The following is a 21,279-nucleotide window of genomic DNA, read 5'->3' as shown; positions in this document are numbered from 1 at the left end:
TACCTCAGTTCAAAATGCAGAAATCACCGGTCTTCTGTGTCCTTCGCGCTGGGAGTTGGAGACTGCAGCTGTTCCTATTCGGCCATCTTGCTCCGCCCCGGTTTTTTGCTTATTGAATTAATTTCCTTATAGATTCTGGATATTAGACCTTTATTGGATGTGTAGTTTGTGAATATTTTCTCCCATTCTGTAGGTTGTCTGTTTACTCTGTTGAGAGTTTCTTTTGCTGTGCAGAAGCTCTTTAGTTTAATTAGGTCCCACTTGCCAATTTTTGTTTTTGTTGCAATTGCTTTTGGAGACTTAGCCAAGAATTCTTTACCAATGTGGATGTCGAGAAGGGTATTTCCAGGTTTTCTTCCAGGATTCTTATAGTTTAAGATCTTACATTTAAATATTTAATCTTTGTGGAGTTAATTTTTATATTTGCTGAAGGGCAGGGGTCAACTTTCATTCTTCTACATATGGTTAGCCAGCTACCCAAGCATCATTTATTGAATAGGGGGTCTTTTCCCTGTGCTTATTTTTGTTGTATTTGTCAAAGATCAGGTGTCTGTAGGTGTGTGGCTTCATTTCTGGGTTGTCTATTCTGTTCCATTAGTGATATGTCTATTTTTGTACCAGTATCAGCTGTTTTGGTTACTGTGGGTTTATAATATAGTTTGAAGTCGGGTAATGTGATGCCTCTGGCTTTGTTCCTTTTGTTTAAGATTGCTTTGGTGATTTGGGTACTTTTTGGATTCCATGTGAATTATAGAATAGTTTTTTTTATGATTCTGTGAAAAATAGTTTTTGTACTTTGATAGAAATAGCATTGAATCTGTAGATTGCTTCGGATGGTAAAGGCATTTAAATGGCATTGATCTTTTTGATACATGAGTATGGAATTGTTTATATTTATTTGTATCATCTCTGATTTCTTGCAGAATTATTTGGTAGTTCTCTTTGTGGAGACCTTTCACTTCCTTGGTTAGCTGTATTCCTAGGGATTTTCATTTTTTATGGCCATCAAAAATGGGATTGTGTTCTTGATTGGACTCTCAGGTTGAAGGTTATTGGTGCATAGAAATGTACATTGATATTGTATCCTGAGACTTTACAGAAGTTGTTTATCAGTATTATCAGCCTCTTGCCAGAGTATTTAGGGCTTTTCAGGTATAGAATCATATCGTGAGCAATGAGGGATAGTTTGACTTCTTTTCCTATTTGGATGCCTTTTATTTCTTTCTCTTGCCTGATTGCTCTAGTAGCACTTCCAGTACTATGTTGAATAGGCATGGTAAGAGTGGGCATCCTTGTCTTGTTGCAGTTCTGAAAGGGAATGGTTCTGGCTTTTACCAGTTCAGAATGATCGTGGCTATGGGTTTTTCATAGATGCTCATTATTTTATGGTATGTTCCTTCAATGCCTAGTCTGTTGTGGGTTTTTATCATTAAGGTATGTTGTTTTCAAATCCTTTTCTGCATCTATTGAGATGATCATATTTTTTTGCTTTTAATTCTGATTATGTGGTGAATCACATTTATTGATTTGCATATATTGAGCCAGCCTTCCATCCCAGGAATAAAGCCTACTTGATTCTGATGTATTAATTTTGATCTGTTGCTGGGATTGGTTTCCTAGTATTTTGTTGAAAATTTTTGCATCTATGTTAATCAGGGATATTGGTCTCAAGTTTCCTTTTTTTGTGTCTCTGACAGATTTTGGTATCTGGCTGATGCTGACTTCATAGACTAAGTTAAGAAAGAACCTGTCTTCCTAGATTTTTTTGGAATAGTTTCAGTAGAATCGATACCAGTTCTTCTTTTTATGTCTGGTAGAATTAGGCTGTGAATCCATCTGTTCCAGGGCTTTTTTGGGTTGGTAGGTTTTTATTATTGATTCAGTTTAGAAACTTGTTATTGATGTGTTCAGGTTTTCATGTTCCTTTGGCTTTAATATTGGGAGGTTTTATGTTTCTAGGAATTTATCCATTTCCTCTAGATTTTCTAATTTGTGTGCATAGAGTTGTTCAAAATAATCTCTGAGTATCTTTTGTATTTCTGTGGGATTCATTGTAATGTCATCTTCATTTTTTATTGTATTTATTTGGATCTTCCTTTTTCTTCATGGTTAGGTAGCTAGCAGTCTATCAACCTTTTTATTCTTTCAAAAAACCACCTTTTGGTTTTGTTGGTCCTTTCTATGGAATTTTGCATCTCAATTTTGTTCAGTTCTTTTCTAATTTTAGTAATTTTTTTTCTCCTGCTAGCTTTGGGGTTGGTTTGTTCTTTTCTTTCTAGTTCTTCTAAGTGCAAATTTTGATAGTTAATCTGAGATCTTTCTAACTTCTTGATGATGACGTTTAGCACTATAAACTTCCCTCTTAACACTGCTTTGGCTGTATTACAGATTTTTTGGTAAATTGTGTCCCTATTTTTATAAATTTCAGACAATTTTTAAATTTCTGCCTTAATTTGATGTTTACCCAGGTATCAGGAGCATTTCCATGTATTTGTGTAATTTTAAGAGATCTTGATATTCATTTCTATTTTTATTGAACTGTGGCCTGAGAATGTGCTTAGCATGACTTTTTTAAGTTTATTGAAACTTGCTTTATGACTGAGCATGGGGTCAATCTTGGAATATGTTCCATGTGCCAAAGAGAAGAATGAGGTTATATTCTGTTGTTGTTCGGTGGAAAATTTTGTAGGTGTCTGTTAGGTCTAGTTGGTCAAATGTTAAGTTGAAATCCAGGATTTTTTGGTTAATTTTCTGCCTCAGTGATTTGTCTAACACTCTCAGTGAGGTGTTGAAGTCTCCCACTATTATTGCATGGCTATCTACATCTTTTTATAGGTTAAGAAGAACTTGTTTTATGAATCTGGGTGTCCCAATGTTAGGGACATATATGTTTAGAATATAAACATATTCAGGTGGAGCAAAGCACTCAGGCTTGGCAGTGGAGGCTGCACTGTGCACATGCTTCTGCAGGGTGGCTAGGCAGGGGCCCTCAGAGGGGCTGGAGGGTAGGAGGCCTATAGAACAGATGCACCCCAGTCCCATGGCAAAGGTGGCCCCACTCTCTCCAGGCCCAGCAGTTAAGTCTTCTCACTGAATTGTATCCTTTATTATTACATAATAGCCTTCTTTGTCCCTCCTCATAGTTGTTGATTTAAAGTCTGTTTTATGTGATGTAAGAATAACAACTCATGCTCTTTTTTGTTTTCCATTTGTGTGATAGATCTTTCTTTATTCCTTTACTCTGAGCCTGTGGGTGTAGTTACATGTGAGGTGAGTCTCTTAAAGACAGCAGGCAATTTGGTCTTGTCTTTTTATCAATCTTGCTACACTATGTCTCTTAAGTGGGGTGTTTAGTCCATTTACATTCATGGTTAGTATTGATATGTGAGATTTTTATCCTGTCATTGTGTTGTTAGCTGGCTATTATGTAGACTTAATAGTGTAGTTGCTTTATAGTGGCTTTGAGTTGTGTGCATAAGTATTTTTTTTTTTTTTTGTAGCAGGTGTTGTTCTTTTGATTGTAAGTTTAGCGCCTTAAGAATCTCTTGTAAGGCATGTCTAGTTGTGATGAATTTCCTCAGCATTTGCTTGTCTGAGAAATATTTTATTTCCTCTTTGTTTATTAAGCTTAGTTTGATGGGATTTGCAATTCTTGGTTAGAAATTATTTTCTTTAAGGATTCTGAAAGAGGCCCCTAATCTCTTCTGGTTTGTCGGGTTTCTGCTGAGAGGTCTGGTGTTAGCCTGATGGGATTCTCTTTATATATTAAGTGACCCTTCTTTCTAGCTGCCTTTAAGATTTTTTTCCCTTCATGCTGACCTTGGCAAATCTGATGACTATGTTTCTTGGGATGGTCGTGTTGTATTTTATCTAGCTGGGGTTCTCTGTATTTCTTGAATTTGCATGTCAACCTCTGTAGTGAGATTAGGGGAAATTTTCATGGAGTATATCCTCAAATATATTTTCCAAATTGTTCACTCTCTTTCCCTCCTCTCGGGAATGTCAGTGTGTCAAAAGTTTTGTTTCTGTACATAATCTCATATTTCTTCGTGGTTTTGTTCAATTTTAAAGATTTTTCCTTTCTGACTTTGTTCATTTGAAGGAGTAGCCTTTGAGTTTTGAGATTCTTTCCTCAGCTTGGTCTATTCTGTTAATACTGTTGTGCTGTCATGTTATGAAATTATTGTAGTAAAATTTTCAGTTCTAGAAGTTTAGTTTGGTTCTTTCCTAAAATGGCTATTTCATTTTTCAGTTATTGAAACATTTTACTGGAGTCCTTGGATTGGATTTTAACTTTCTACTGAATCTCAATGAGCTTCTTGCCATTTGGATTCTGAATTCTATGTCTGTCATTTCAGTCTGGTTAAGAACCACTGCTGGGGAGATAGTGGGCTCATTTTGAGGTAAGGGGACACTCAGGCTTTTTGAACTGCTGGAGTTCTTGCATTGATTCTTTCTCTTCTGGTGGGAGGGGGCTGGTTTTCTTTTAGCTGTGGTGTAAGTTGAGTATAGTCAGTTGAGTTCATTTCTGGATGTTTTCAGAGGGCCATGGCTCCGTACAGAATCTTTATGTATGGGCAAATTCTTGCACTTGGTTTCACAGGGGTGTATATTAGCAGAATCATCTTTGGTGTTGTAGTTGGGTCTGAGATCTAGTCATTGATGCTTAAGTAGTGACTGGTACATAGGCTTTTATTCAGCTCTTTTGCAGGTCCTTCCATTCGCAGGCATGTTCTATGGTGAGTGGAGCAGGAGAGATAACTCCTCACCAGGTCTGCTCTTGGGCATTTAGGGACCCCACTCTGATCACTGGCATCATTTCTGTGTTTCTTTTGTTAGGTGTTGCAGGCTGTGGGGCTTCCTTGGGCAGAGGCCATGGCAGGGAGATGGGCCACACCCCTTCCAGACCAACTCTGCAGAGGGAGGCACACCTTGCTCCCAAGCTGGCCCATGAACCCACACATCTTGCCCCCTCAATGCTCTGAGATTGGGGGCTTCTCCTCTACTTGCCTGTCAGTCACAGATCTCAGTTGCATGCTCCTAAGCTGTGTGCTGCAGCCCTGGGGCACTGGGATGATCTGTGGCTTGGGGTCAAGCTCCAGCTGCACTGAGGGATCTGAAGTGCTCCCAGGTCACTCGGAATGTATTCAGGTGGAGCAAAGCACTCAGGCTTAGCAGTGGAGGCTGCACTGTGCACATGCTCCTGCAGGGTGGCTAAGCAGGGGCCATGGGAGGGGCTGGCAGTCAGGAGAGCCTGCAGAACAATGCACCCCAGTCCCACGGCAAAGCTGGCCCCACTCTCTCTAGGTCCAGCAGTCAGCTGGGGCTACAGCCTCTCAGAAGGAGATGGGGAGCGCTTGGGGATGGGCACCTGTGGTCATGCTCTGCAAGAGCTACCCCACACACAAAAGCTCCTGGGCTTCACACTGGCTGAAGTCCTGTCTCTGCCTGCTCCCTGGGTAGATCCCCCTGCTAGCCTACAAATCTATGAGGGACATGGGGTCCCCTATAGCTATGATCCCAGAGGTCCATGGCAAAAGCGGGATGTTCCTTAGTCCCCTTACTTACCCCTTCCCCAGGAGCCACTCAGGGCCAGGAACTAGCCCTAATGTTCAGGCAGCTCATGCAGATTTTCCAGTTCCCTCTCTCTTCAGCTTTGGTGTGAGTGTTGCCTCTCCATCCACTCTTGGTGTTTTCTTTCCAAAGATCTGCCCAAATTATCACATGTATTATTAATTGATTTTCTGTAAGGGTGCCTAGACAATTCAGTGGGTACATAATTGTCTTTTTATCAAATAGTGTTGGAGAAACTGGAGAGCCACCTGCAAAAGAATTTGGACCCCTACCTTACATCATACAAAAAATTAAATGAAAAAGAACCATATAGCTAACTGTGAAAGCTAAAACCCTTAGAAGAAAACAGAAGAATAAATCTTTATGACCTTAAATTAGGGAAAGATTTCTTAGATATGACACGAAAAAGAAAAGTGTTTTTAAAAAAGAGAACTTCATCAAAATTAAAAACTGCTCTACTTCAAAAGACACCATTGATAAAATAAAAAAATCAACCCAGAGAAAGGGGGAAATATATGTCACATGTCTAACTTATCAAATCATATACCTAATACGGGCAGCATAGATAAAGAGGTAGAGAATTTCAGACTTGAGCTGGAAACTATATAAGAATGTAGCAAAATGCAAATACTAAACACACACAACACACACACACACACAACACACACACACACACACACACACACAGAACATATGAAGTCAGTAATTTGGAGGTCAGTCCTGTATAGGGAAATGATAGATTACTGAGCCTACAGGAGATCCTAAAGGGCAATGATATAAATGAAGTAGAAGTTATGCCGCAAAGCCCACATTCATGGAAAAGGAAAATCCAGGAATCATAGGAAAACAGAATGATCACAGTAGTAGAAGAATCATCATTAGTTTATACCAGATAGTGTTTGAAGCCTCTGTTCATTCTAGGAGTATGAATAGTTTAAAAATAAAATTTATAGTGGGAATATTAGGCCATGAGTTTTTCAAACCTCTTTGAATTTTGGAAAGTGTGTTTTCGTTATCCAAAGTGAATGTTTTCATTATCTGAAGTGAAATAACTCAGAAACAGAAAGTCCAATACTACATGATCTTACAAGTGGAAGTTAAGTATACACATGGACATAAGGAGTGGGCAATAGACACTGGAAACTTGGAAGGGTAGAAGGGGGCTAAGAAATGAGAAATTACTTAATGGGTACAATGTATACTATTTGGGTGATGGCTAAACTAAAAGCCCAGACCTCACCACTATGTAATATATGCATATAAGAAAACACTTGTACCTTCTAAATCAATCTATAAAAGTATACATATACAATTATGTGTGTGTGTATGTATGTGTGTGTGTGTATATATATATGTGTGTATATATATATATATAAAACCAGTGCAAAGTGAGAGAAGATACCCTCTTCTGAGAGTCCACTGTTAAGTTATCCTATTCATTTTATCTTTGATTTATAGTAACTTTCTCATTCATCAGGAATAATCCTAACCACAGTCTTCAGGAGACAGAGACCAAGCAATTCTGAACGACTATAAAGTGAATAGCTCATGCCAAAGATGATTTCTTTGATTTAAAACACATTTGCAGGACAGATTTTGAAACTGTACTCACTTGTTTATTTTCTCTTTTATAATTTCCCTTTTCTTTTGGAGGTTGGCAATCAAAACCAACATCTAGACAGCACCAAGGTTGATGCTTGATGAAGTGGTTAAGAGCATTCCTGGGCCGGGCGCGGTGGCTCACGCCTGTAATCCCAGAATTTTGGGAGGCCGAGGCGGGCGGATCACGAGGTCAGGAGATCGAGACCATCCTGGCTAACACGGTGAAACCCCGTATCTACTTTAAAAAATACAAAAATATCAGCGTGGCGTGGCGGTGTGCGCCTGTAGTCCCAGCTGCCGGTGAGGCTGAGGCAGGAGAATGGCCTGAACCCGGGAGGCGGAGCTTGCAGTGAGCGGAGATCGCGCCACTGCACTCCAGCCTGGGAGACAAAGTGAGACTCTGTCTCAAAAAAAAAAAAAAAAAAAAGCATTCCTAAAAGTCACACATATACTAATTGCAAATTGCAAAGTTCTCTTCCAATTAGAAGGAACAAAAAGTCTATGCTAGGAGTAAAAATAAAGTGTGTATTTTCCCAATACAATTTAAAATTGGGAAATAAACTATTTCATCTTAAATTTTAATCATAAAAGGACAATTAATAGCATATTACAAATATTGACGTGTAATAACTAAATACTAAATACATCCAATGGAATGTGAATGCATGACAATTTGCTAATCACAATAATTCATTTAATAAATATGCAAAGAAGCTCTTTTTTAGCAATTGGGAATATTATATCTTTTTTTCTTTTTAAACCTTTAGTTTTTATTCAACCTTCTCTACAAAATTTGATCCTAATGTACTATATTTCTGTGTTTGCAAGTCTTTCATTAATCTTTCTATCACATTTCTCTATGAAAAAACTTAGACATACATTGTAGCTTGTTATTGTGAAATCTCTCTGAACATAAGACTCTAATGTTTACACAGTTCTTTTAACCTCTTCCAAGTTATATGCTAACAATTTCATAGTAGGCTATTATTAAAGTTTATCTTTAAAGATCTATTTAATATTAACCATCAACTTGATTGACACCCCATCATTGCTTTTGTAAATAAAAATATTTTAAACACTTTTATTTCCAAAGGATTTGTTATGCAAAGTCTATGATTATTCACTTTCTGAATACCAGCACCAGTATTTCAATTGTCCACTGGAGATTTGTTCACTCAGGGCAATCCATGATTGCCCGATAAAGGGTGGGTGAGAGGTAAGTTTTCTTTTCAGAGTGGGAGAAGGAGAATTGAGAACCTGGAGTTATAAAAGAAGAGCCTGTTAAGAATGCTCCAAAACATCATAAGAAATTTGGAAGTTGAGGATCTGAAATTTTATTCCTTTAAACTATCAATATGTATAGCTTGAAAAATCTTTTTGTAACCAGTATTGCAGTTTGAAGACTACTGTTTTATATTCTATAACCTTCTCATATATATTAAGATAACTGCCTGAATAATTTGTTCTCAAACTTTTACTGAGCATTTCCCATGTGTGACGCACTGTTCTAGCAGTTTGGATCACAGATGTCAACAAGACCAAGAGATGAGGACTATATGTACATTACAGCAGGGGTGTTAGGCCATAAGTTAGTAAAAAAATCAGAAGGAAAGTAAATACTCAAAATGATTTCAGAGTTCAAATGATGGGAAGAAAATAATACAAAGTAGAGTGGGAGGTGCTCTGCATGGTCAAGGAGTATGTTTCAGGAAATGACAGTTCAGGCAGAAATATGGAAAAAGGGCACCCTAGATTGTTTCTGTGAAAAGCCAGTGTATGACCTGTGTGATGAGGTATAGCCATGAAAAATGGAAAAAGAGCTTGTTAGACAGAAGTGCACTGAAGTGAGGGTGATCAACTTGTCCCAATTTACTCTGGATTTCCCTCATTTTAGCTCTCTAAATCCCATGTTCTGGGAAGCCCCTCTGTCCCAATAAAATCTGAATGATGGACACCCTAACTGGTGGTCTAAGACCTATTAGAATATGAGGTCTACTGAAAGGTCAGTGCTCTGATGGTCAACATTCAAACTACAGCCATAGTCACTGGCAGCTCGGCTTGGATCACATAAAAAATAATTAGTGGAATAAACTTTTTTGATTTTGAGACATTCTGGTGTCTGATATTATGGCTTTCAGTAGCACCCAAGCATCAGCCCAATTTATTAATAACCAATCAGTTCTTTTGCATTTCCTGAGGAGTGTTTTACTTCCAATTATGTGGTCGATTTTAGAATAAGTGTCATGTGGCACCTAGAAGAATGTATATTTTGTTGATTTGGAGTGGAGAGTTCTGTAGATGTCTATTAGGTCCACTTGATCCAGAGCTGAGTTCAATTCCTGGATATCCTTGTTAATTTTGCCTCATTGATCTGCCTAATATTGGCAGTGAGTGTTAAAATCTCCCACTATTATTGTGTGGGAGTCTAAGTCTCTTTGTAGGCCTCTAAGAACTTGTTTTATGAATCTGAGTCCTCCTGTATTGGGTGCACATATATTAGGATAGTTAGCTCTTCTTGTTGAATTGATCACTTTACCATTATGTAATACCTTTCTTTGTCTTTTTTGATCTTTGGTGGTTTAAAGTCTGTTTTGACAGAGACTGGGATTGCAACCCCTGCTATTTTGTGCTTTCTAACTGCTTGGTGAATTTTCCTCCTTTCCTTCATTTTGAGCCTATGTGTGTCTTTGCACGTGCAGTGAGTCTCCTGAATACAGCACACTGATGGGTTTTGACTCTATCCAATTTGCAGTTGGTGTCTTTTAATTGGGGCATTTAGCCCATTTACATTTAAGGTTAACAGTGTCATGTGTGAATTTATTCATATTTAATAAATGGTGCTGAGAAAAGTGGCTGGCCATATGCAGAAAACTGAAACTGGACCCCTTCTTTACACCTTATACAAGTGTAAGGTGTATAAGATGGATTAGAGACTTAAATGTAATACCCAAAACCATAAAAACCCTAGAAGAAAACCTAGACAATATCATTTAGGACACAGGCATGGGCAAAGACTTCATGACGAAAATGCCAAAAGCAATTGCAACAAAAGCCAAAATTGTCAAATGGGATCTAATTAAATGAAAGAGCTTCTGCACAGCAAAAGAAACTATCATCAGAGTGAACATGCAGCCTGCAGAATGGGAGGAATGTTTTGCAATCTACCCAGCTACCAAAGGTCTGATATCCGGAATCTACAAGGAGCTTAAACAAATTTACAAGAAAAAAAAAAAAATCAAAAAGTGGGCAAAGGATATGAACAGATACTTCTCAAAAGAAGACATTTATGCAGTCAACAAACATATGAAAGAAAGCTCAACGTCACTGTTCATTAGAGAAATGCAAATCAAAACCACAATGAGATACTATCTCATGCCAGTCAGAATGGCAATTATTAAAAAGTCAAGAAACAATAGATACTGGCAAGGCTGTGGAAAAATAAGAATGCTTTTACACTGTTGATAGGAATGTAAATTAGTTCAACCATTATGGAAGACAGTGTGGCGGTTCCTCAAGGATCTAGAACCAGAAATGCCATTTGACCCATCTATCCTCTTACTGGGCATATATCCAAAGGAATACAAATCATTCTATTATAAAGACACATTCACACGCATGCTTACTGCAGCACTATGTACAATAGCAAAGACATGGAACAAACCCAAATGGCCATCAATGATAGACTGGATTAAAAAAATGTGGTACATATACACCATGGAATACTATGCAGTCATAAAAAGGAATGAGATAATGCTCTTTGCAGGGACATGGGTGAAGCTCGAAGACATCATCTTCAGCAAACTAACACAGGAACAGAAAACCAAACACCACGTGTTCTCACTCATAAGTGGGAACTGAACAATGAGAACACATGGAGGAGAATATGACACATGGGGGCCAGTCAGGGTGTGTGGGGAAGGGTAGGCAGAACATTAAGACAAATAGCTAATGCATGCGGGACTTAAAACCTAGATGATGGGTTGATAGGTGCAGCAAACCACCATGGCACACGTATACCTATGTAACAAACCTACATGTTCTGCACTTCTATCCCAGAACTTAAAAAGTAACAATAATAGTCAGCCGGGCACAGTATCTCACACCTGTAATCCCAGCATTTTGGGAGGCCAAGGCGGGTGAATCACAAGGTCAAGAGATCGAGACCATCCTGGCTAACATGATGAAAACCCACCTCTACTAAAAATAACAAAAAATTAGCCAGGCGTGGTGGCAGGTGCCTGTAGTCCCAGTTACTCGGGAGGCTAAGGCAGGAGAACGGCATGAACCCAGGAGGCAGAGCTTGCAGTGAACCGAGATCGTGCCACTGCACTCCAGCTTGGGTGACAGAGCAAGACTGTGTCTCAAAAAAAAAAAAAAAAACCTAATGAACTTTATAGTTAATAACCGCTTCTCTGTAGTATCATAGAAGACAGTTACTGACCCATCTGTTGCCATACAAACAGCAGTCACATGCATACAGCCATACGAAGCATAGAAACACTGCACACAACTAACATTCATGGACAAAACAGAGACCTGAGGAGGCATGTTATGAGGCTGCCATAGTTGGAAGTTGGACTTCTAAGCGGAAAGAAGATTGGAAAGGTAAGTAGAATTTGAGATGCAGCTTTTAATTTAATATGATGTACTCTCAAGGCAAGTCCTACTTTTATCTCTATCCAGTGAGATCAGTGCTTGTGCTGAACGAAAGAATTAGCTTCTAACTAACTAACTGTTAGTTACCAGCTAGAACCTTAAACAAAATTTGACGTCATGACACACAGAAGTACTGTAAGTTCTTACAATAAAAGGTGGAGGGTAGAGAAGGGAACATTTGTCTGGAACTGTCTTTCTATATACTTTTATATGTTCTCCTATATATGATAGCAGTGGGCCAGGCACTGTTAAAGTAAAAATTCTTGTCTTAGACATAATAGGCAGCTCCAAACAATGGTCTTCATTTTTATTTTTGGCATGGAAAAATACATAAACATACAAAGGTTCACTTAAGACAAAAATTAGCTCACATATTTTAGTACATCAGAGGAAGACAGATAAAGACTTTAAGTCCAATTAAGAGAATCTTTGTATCTTCTATACATTTCTGTCTACATGTTTCTGATTGCAAGGCAATTATCTTGGCTGTTGTCTTAATAGTAGCAATTATGTCCATCCCCATGGTCATCCAATCCCTGATGGAATTTTCCGGGTGAAATTGGATTGGTAGAATCAGCTCTTTGGATATTATTTCCAGCAGTATTTCTAGTTGTTCCATACCAGAAGTAAATGTTCATTAATTATGAGTAAGAGCCATCTGAGAAGGTGGTGGCATAGTAGTCTTGGAAGTAGTGGTCTCGGATGATGGCATAGTAGTCTCGGGAGTATTGGTCTCGGGGGTCATGGTTTCTCCATGTGTGTCAAATGTTACCAGATCACTCAACTTAGATACTGGGGAACCAGTAAAAGAGCCTATATCACTATAATCAAATGTTATATCCTCTAGGTGAATCACAGGAAATGGTGGTCGTCGAGTGTATTCATATGACATTATTATAGAAATGCAGCATGATAGCTTGTTCCTACAAAGAAGTATGTACCTTTCAGTATCTAAACATCGTCTTCTGCAACATCCTATATTATTCTTCCAACATTTTTGGGGTTCAAAGCTACCTGTAGAGAACAAAATATAGGTCAAATTTTTAACTCTGGCATCAACATAACAACTTTTCATTCATTCAAAAGTTTATACTGACTGACATCTAGACTAATACTATGTCAAATACAAAAAGCCATTGAAAGAGACAAACAGGACAACAAAAAGTGTATGTTAAAATTGTGCCATGTACCATTAAAGAAGCTATGTGGCGAAAAGGAGGAAGGTAGAAAAAGAGAGACAGGGACAGAGAGAGAGAGAGCATACTTAGACTGATACAAAACCTGGATAGAAAGGATGAAAATGAAAGCCCAGGACCAGACGGATTCACAGCTGAATTCCACCAGATATACAAAGAAGAGTTGGTATCATTCCTACTGAAACTATTCCCCCAAAATTGAGAAGGCAGGACTCCACCTTAACTTATTCTATGAGGCCAGCATCATCCTGAGACCAAAACCTAGCAGAGACACAAGAAAAAAATTTCAGGCCAGTATCCTTAATGAATATCAGTGCAAAAATCCTGAACAAAATAGTAGCAAACTGAATCCAGCAGCACATCAAAAAGCTTACCCACTACGATCAAGTAGCCTTTATCCTTGGGAAGCACAGTTGGTTTGACATATGCAAATCAATAGATGTGATGCTTATGGATAGCATTTAAAGTACAGAAATTGATAAACCATGGTGGGTTGAAATAATATGAGAAAAAAAGAGGAATAGAATTAAATTCTAGTGAGTTTCAATATTAAGAGATCAGATAAGATAAGAGATCAGATAAGAGGAAACGACTTAAAAGGACCAATAAGATAAGTCAGATCAAAACAGGAGAATAAGGCACTAGAGTCTTAAAGCAGACCCGCAGCAAAGCAGAGCTCCAGCAAAGATTTGAATATAATAGTTTAGTTGAGAGAAAATTCCTCCCTCAAAAAAATCAGTGGAGAAATGAGGAAATCAGGAAAGCAAGAAATCCAATAAAAGGTGAGTTATAACCTGTTATTATCATGAGATCATCTATCAACTGCTGGCCAGCAGCATGGCTGTGTTCTGTTTGCTCAGAGGACAATCCCACAGGGAAGCCCAGCAGCCAGGCTACAAATAAGCCTCAGACTCATGGATGAGCCTGGGGGACATGTTACATTCCGTTAAGTGAAATAGACACAAAAAAAATAAATACCACATGTTCTCATTCATAAGTAGGAGCTAAAAAAGTTGAGTTCATAGAAGTAGACTGTAGAATAGTGATTACTAGAGGCTGGGAAGGGAATTGAGGATAGAGAGAGGATGGTTAACAGATAGAAAACTACACCTAGATAGGAGGAAAAGGTTCCAGTGTCCTATAGCAGGGGTCCCCAATCCCCGGGCAGCCAATGGGTACTGGTCCATGGCCTGTTAGGAACCAGGCCGCACAGCAAAAGGTGAACAGCAGGTGTGCGAGCATCACCGCCTGAGCTCCACTTCTTGTCAGATCAGCCAAGGCATTAGATTCTCATAATAGCATGAACACTATTATGAACTGTGTGCATGTGAGGGATCTAGGATGTGTGTTCCTTGTGAGACTCTAACTAATGCCTGATGACCTGAGGTGGAACAGTTTTATCCTGAAACCATCCCCACCACCATCTTCACCCTGTTGGAAAAACTGTCTTCCACGAAACTGGTCCCTGGTGCCAAAAGGGGTCCACTATTCTATAGCACTGTAGGGTGACGGTAGTTAACAATCATTTATTGTATATTTTCAAATATCTAGAAGAGAGGATTCTGAATATTCCCAACATAAAAAAATGACAAATGTTTGAGGTGATAGATATGCTAATTACCCTGATTTGATCATTACACACTATACACATGTATCAAAATATCACTCTGCGTCTTCTAAGTATGAACAATTATTACATGTCAACTAAAAGTAAAAGCAAAAATAGCATTTAGTTTTTATTTTTAAAAAAAGACCAAACAACTTAAAAAAATGTTTAATTGGGCATCAGGTCCTAAAGGTGCAGTGTTACAGAAAAACCTTGAAGAATGAAAGGGTGCATAGTTACCGTAAAAACCTTGAAGAACTAAAATCATTTATGTTTTCTTCCCATAATAGCCTTGAACTGCAAATAAAGGAATTACCACAGGAAAAAAAAAATATTACCAAGCCCTAAAATCATTCTACATGAGATTCAAAGGACCTGGACTATTTATCCAGCTTCCCCCATAGTTAATAGATGATCCCAGAGACAGCTGATAATTTTCTGGCATTTCTGGATTGCCATATACAAGGGTATTTCACAAGCAGTTGTTGAAAGACTGGGAGATACTGACAGTTGCAGGTTGGGCTGATATGCATGAAAACAGAAAATGCATAAAGGTTATAGGGACAGTTGTATCTGATGCGACTACGTTAAGCAGGAGAGGAGACTGTTTCTTAAAGAACAGAGTGGTCATTTTGTGGTCAAATACTGCTGAGAGGTTAAAAAAAAAGATGAAGGCAGGAAAGAGTCCATGCTTTTAGTAGTATGAAGGTCACTTCATACTGAGGAGAGCAGCTTCCCGAGTGGTATGAGAAAAGAAACTAAATTGCAGTTGGTCAAAATGTGAATGAGAGAGAAGTGAATGCAGGATCTGTAAATGAAACTCTTAAGAAGTTTAGCTCCAAAGAAAAGCAGAGAAATAAATAACTTGTTAGGGGGCAATGTAAGGTTAAGGGAGGGCAATATAAGGTTAAGGGAGGGCTTTCAGGTTTGTTTTGAAGAACGAAATGGTGTTTGCAAGCAATGAGAAAGAAGCAAGCAGGTTGGGTGTGGTGGTTCACACATGTAAACCCAGCACTTTGGGAGACCGAGGCAGGCAGATCACCTGAGTTCAGGAGTTCGAGACCAGACTGGCTATGGTGAAACCCTGTTTCTACTAAAAATACAAAATTAGCTGGATGTGGTGGCACGTGCCTGTGATCCCAGATACTCTGGAGGCTGAGGCAGGAGAATCACTTGAACCAGGGAGTCGGAGGTTGCAGTGAGCCGAGATCGGGCCACTGCGGTCCAACCTGGTGACAGAGCAAGACTCTGTCTCAAAAAAAGAAAAAAAAAGAGGGAAGGTTCATTTACAAGAGAAATGCAGTAGAATTTCCAAGCAGTGTGACTACTCATTTGAGGGGTGAAGATATAAAATCTAAAGGGAAACTAGTGTGCTGCATTGTATGTTCATTTATCAAGCAGTAAACTGCCTGATCATCTTTCTCAAGACAATTGCCCAAGGAGTACCTAGATAAGTATATTCTAGGCAGAGGAAGCAGCTAGAGATAAGGCTCTATGGAGGAGGAAGCCTGGCATATGTACAGAAGAGCAAGTAATTTTCTAAAAAACCTTGCTTGAATTTAATGTGATAATATATATAAAGCATAGATGTATGTATGTATGTATGTATGTGTTAGGCTCACAATAACTTGGTTCATATTTTATCCTCTGGAAAATATTGGCTCTAGTCCAACTTCACCAATTATTTATTCTACCTTCGCTCTTCTAGAGTCATTTATTCTATCTTTGTTATTTTACTGGCTCCATTTTACTTTGTACTTCGTGGAATTTTCTATAAGTTTCAAGTCTAGACCTTCCACTTATTTTGTGCCAGACAAACTCTAACCTTGCTTCTTCATTCCTCACATCTACAAAGATTTATATCTTAATTTTTTTTCTCCAGCATTATCCGTACTTGAAAGATGTCATCTTGGCTCTCTTCTTCCCCTTTGTCTTTGAATCGCCTTGTTCTGTCAATTATTCTTCAAAACTGTTTCTCACTTACATTCCTTCCTACTGCTTTTATGTTATCCCCTCCATTATTAAATTAGGCTATAATCACACAGTCATCAAAATTTTGGGCCCCTTCTATGGTGCAGGCACCATCCTGGGGCCTTGAGGTACATCTGTGAACTAAATGGACAAAAATCACATGGAGCTGACTTTCTAGCAGAGGGAAATAGACAATAAAAAGCAAGTTCACTCCCTGCTCAACTGCATGGTTTACAGACTTAAATCTAAGACCTGAAACTATGAAACTACCTGAAGAAAACATTAGGGAAACACTTCAGGACATTGGTCTTGGCAAAGGTTTCTTGGGTAAGATCACAAAAGCACAGGAAACCAAAGCAAAAAGAGACAATTAGGATTACATCAAACTAAAAAGCTTGGGCACAGCAAAGGAAATAATCAACAAAGTGAAGATATAGCCCACAGAGTGGGAGAAAATATTTGCAAACTATCCGTCTGACGAGGAATTAGCAACCAAAAATATATTAATATAAGGAACTCAAACATCTCCATAGCGAACAAAAACAAAAACAAATAATCTTATTTTAAAATGGGTAAAAGATTTGAATAGACATTTCTCAACAGAAGAGATACAAATGGCCAACAGGTATACATGAAAATATGGTAAAAACATGGTAAGGATGGTAATTTATATATGTATATTTTACCTCAATAAAAAACAAAGTACATTATTTTGTAGATGAAAAGGTGACAAATGGTTTGCAGAAAGAAGGGAGAATAGATGTAAGGGTAATAGAAGATTCATAAACAGGAGTTGCACAGGCCTGTGTAACAAGGTGATGATTAAACAGCTTGAAGGAGGTAAAGGAATTAGTCACACCAGCAAGCGCATTCTAGGCAGAGGAAACAAACAGAGCTCTATGGGTTGTGTAAGTCTGATATGTTTGGGGAAGAGCACTGGGGCCTGTGTGGCTGTAGTGGAGTGAACAAGGACTATAATAGTAGAAGATGAGGTGAGAGAGGTCATAAGGGCCAGATCCTGCAGGGGCAGGTGAGCCATTGTATGGACTCTGGTTACTGCTCTGAGTATAGAGGGGGCCATAGCAGAGTTTTGAGCAAAAGTACATGATCTGACTTCCAGTGTAAGCGGATTATGCATTATGTGTACTTCACAAGAGTGTAGAAGGGAAGAGCAGAAGGACAGAGATCCTGAGGATCACAGGTGAGAGATGATGGTGACTAGAATCACAGTGGTAGCAATGGAGGTGACGAGAATAATTGCATTCTGGATATAATTTGCAGACAGACGTAATAGACTTCCTAATAGATATGAATGTCATAGGATATAAAAAATCAAAGATAATTCCAATAATTTGGTTTAAGCAGTAGAATGATGGTAATTGAGAATAATTCGTAATTTTTTTTCTAGAGTGACGATAGTCATTTTATTCAAAGAACTTTAGTCTGGAACTATGATGTTGTTAGGACATGTGATCTTCATCAAGCAGTATCTCAAAATTCTAAAATTAGAAATATGACTAACAATTGCATGTTTCTAAGCAGGGGAGCCATCTAGCCAAAACATTATCCCATGTGTGGAATTCTTACCACACATACCAGATATAAAATCAGCTAGCAACAACTTAAAATATATCTATTGATAGCAGTCCACTGATAGCTTGGCTTGGTAAAAAGTTGCTTCACAAGCCATCAGGTGCTATCTCCCTTGAAAACACATAATATAAAGCTCAGAGAGACTAAATAGTTAAATTTCAAAACCAAACCTGTAAGAGAGCACAAAAATGAAAATCTCTAAATCAAAAAAATGAAAACTAACTCTCCAAAATAAAACAGAAAAAGAGGCATAGACAATTTGTAGAAAAGTTAAATATACATTAAGCATGTATTTGGAGTTTGACTTCCCCATTACTCACAGACATAAATAAAAATTAACTAAATATAATCTTTCATTTTTAGGACTTGACAAGTATTCAAAAATTGATAATACATGAAGCAGACAGAAAAAACTACATCTCCAGGAATTTTTTGCTGAATGATTTATGTATAAGAAAGGTTATGCTAGCCATCCTTGTCTATAAAATGTAAATACACTTATTTATGCAAAACAAAATTTGGCTAAGTAATTTAAACAGTATCCATTCTATAAAATTTTATGCAGTCATTGGAAATACAGTTTTTGAAAAATCTTTAGTAAATGGGAAAATACTAATAGTTTAATAGAAAATTTATAAGTGTGCTATACATTTTTATTCAAATAAGAAAATTGAGGAAGAAAAAAAGATAAAAAATATTTTGTCTCTTTTAACTTCTTTACAATTTTTTTACCTCTTTACAATTTCAAAATTTCCAAATTTTCAACAATACAGCAGTTTATAATCAGAAGTGAAAGTAGATATTAATTCTGTAACTCATATTACATCAATATGTGAATCAAGACATAACAGATCATAGGCATAGTTATAACCATTTAATAGACATGAATAGCATCTTTCTAAGCAACATGTAACACCTCCAAATTTAACAAAAGCCAAATTTCTTGGTATATAAAGATAAGAAAGTTTAGAAATCTAATGGACTGGATGTTCAAACTCATTTATAACTGAAGTGTTATGAATTCAAACATCAGGACATCATTTTCACATATTAGACTGTAAAACTTGGAAGAATGTAGTAGAAAAAACAAAAAGGACTGATGAGCGTATGGGAAGCTGACACTCTTGCAGCTGGTGATAGGAGAGAAGAGTAGTTCAGCTTTTCTGGTAGGTGATTTGCGCGTGTATGTGTGTGTGTGTGTCCATGTGTCCAGTCATAAATGGAAAGACATACATTTGCTTACAAATTTTTCCTGCTGAATTGTTTTTGATAATTAAAGACCTATTTTTCATCAATAGCAGAGTAATTAATGTGAGGAGATACATCTGCTCCTCCTCAGAATTTTACTTATTGATTAAAAATAATGAAATAGGTTTATGTATGAATAAGATGTCTCTAATATATTGCTAGTACATTGCAGAACAATTCACATGGTGCATTTGCAATTGCATTTTAAAAAAATCTAAAAGGTATACACAGGCAAATAAGTATATTTTTATTTACTAGGATATATAAGAAATTGGTAACATTGATTGATTCTGAAAGGGAAGACTGAAGAACTGGTATTCTTGGACAGGCAAACCTTTTTCTTTTCCTTAAACCTTATAAATCTATCGATTGCTTGATACATAATCAATTGCAAGTTTTTTTTAATAAAAAGTTAAAAATTTTCAAAAGTAGCATTATTAAATAGTGGAAACAGACTGTTCCTATTCATCTAAAATTAGAAGCTCCCAATTGGTCACTAGTCTTTCTATCCTGTCTTCACTCCACTTATTTCCACTTCTACCCCAAACATATATTGTCTCTTCCATATGATAGTGCTACAGAATCTACAAACTGTCAATGGACTTGTTCACCATATCTAAGAACATAAAAATTAGGGCCTCCCTCTGAAGGTACTCTCTAGGCAAAGAAGAATTCAAGATGGTAGGAGAACTAATAGGACACAACAATGAAATAGATACAACGGAATAATCAAAATAGAAGTGAAGTGAGGCACAGCTAACATTGGATAGTTATGTAGAGAGCCAGGGTGGCTCAGAGCATTAAGGAAATTCTTGTCTTTGGAGAAATTCTTCAGAGGACATCCCAGCTTGCTAGATGTCCCTAACAGAAAGATTCTCAGAGACTAGGGGCATGGAGCTGCCAAAATAAGAGCATTTCTGTTGCTCTTTATTGGCCCAGATTTTTCCTGTAGATTCCCTCTCTTCCCATCATGATACCAGGGGAGCCGAAGGGCAACAACTCATCCTAGTTCCATCATCTCTGCTTTATAGGGTTCCATTACCTTTGGTCACCTGAGTTAGCAACCCACAGATAACGAAGGTCAGCATCAGGAGATTCATGGCTCCTGGGAGAGAGGAAGCTGTGTGTCCTGAGGAATACAGAACACTGAACAGCAAGGAATTTAAGTGATCACCTTTACTGGTCTATCATGGGTGATGAACCAGAGAAGGGGAAAATGCCATGCCACCCAGATCACCAGACCATTAATTTGCAACACTGAGTGTGCATGACACAATAACGTCTGCTTCTAGAAATTATTAAAGAAAGCTCAGGTCTTATGAGATAAGCTATTATCCCGTAGAACTGTAAAGTCTGATGGAAAGAAACAGCCCCAAGAGGAAGTTGTGGTTAACTTTAGATGGGGTCAATTGCCTTTCTCCTCTGTCTGTATGCAGCACTTCATACATACCCAGTGACAGCAGAATGGTGTGTAAAGATATCACTTGTGGCAGTCCAATAGCTTACAACATCTGGTATTCACCTTTTCTTCTGAGTGATGATCCCAGTATGAATTCCTGTGAAACAAGAAAGACACTTTTTAACTAATAAGTTCATAAGATTCCATCAATTATGAGATAGAAGGAATTTGGAATGAAAATAGTGAAACAGGAAAACAGGTTTTATTGGTGCTCTTCTTTTTCCCACTCCACTGTCCCATCAACTCTTTTCCCTCATTCAGAAATACAAATAAGAAATGAAATATTGAGAGACAGGAAACATTTTTAAAGGAGAGGGAGAGAGAAAGAGGGAGAGGAGAGAGACCCAATGTACATTGTGCTCCCCCATCCCCAC

The 21,279-nt window shown here is 37.9% G+C and overlaps 1 protein-coding gene across 1 annotated transcript; it reads right to left on the bottom strand.

Annotated features, from left to right (window-relative positions):
- Nucleotides 1–12,238: 12,238 nt before the first annotated feature.
- DEFB125 (defensin, beta 125) lies at nt 12,239–20,578 on the bottom strand. The gene is made up of 2 exons (XM_011960287.1): nt 20,489–20,578; nt 12,239–12,846 (listed from the first exon to the last, which is right to left on the bottom strand). The coding sequence occupies exons 1-2, from the start codon at nt 20,544–20,546 to the stop codon at nt 12,470–12,472; spliced, it is 435 nt and encodes a 144-aa protein (XP_011815677.1). The 5' UTR covers nt 20,547–20,578; the 3' UTR covers nt 12,239–12,469.
- Between the last annotated feature and the right edge of the window lie 701 nt (nt 20,579–21,279).

This window comes from Colobus angolensis, unplaced genomic scaffold (genome assembly GCF_000951035.1).
Source record: "Colobus angolensis palliatus isolate OR3802 unplaced genomic scaffold, Cang.pa_1.0 Scaffold114, whole genome shotgun sequence".
Lineage (NCBI taxonomy): Eukaryota > Metazoa > Chordata > Mammalia > Primates > Cercopithecidae > Colobus > Colobus angolensis.
This window is presented reverse-complemented; position numbering and strand designations above follow the sequence as displayed.

Bases quoted from the DNA above. Each gene is read 5' to 3' on its own strand.
- DEFB125 (XM_011960287.1), bottom strand. From the start codon at position 20,546: ATGAATCTCCTGATGCTGACCTTCGTTATCTGTGGGTTGCTAACTCAG. The intron at 12,847-20,488 runs GTAATGGAACCC...TGTTCTCTACAG, and splicing joins GCTAACTCAGGTGACCAAAG to GTAGCTTTGAACCCCAAAAA.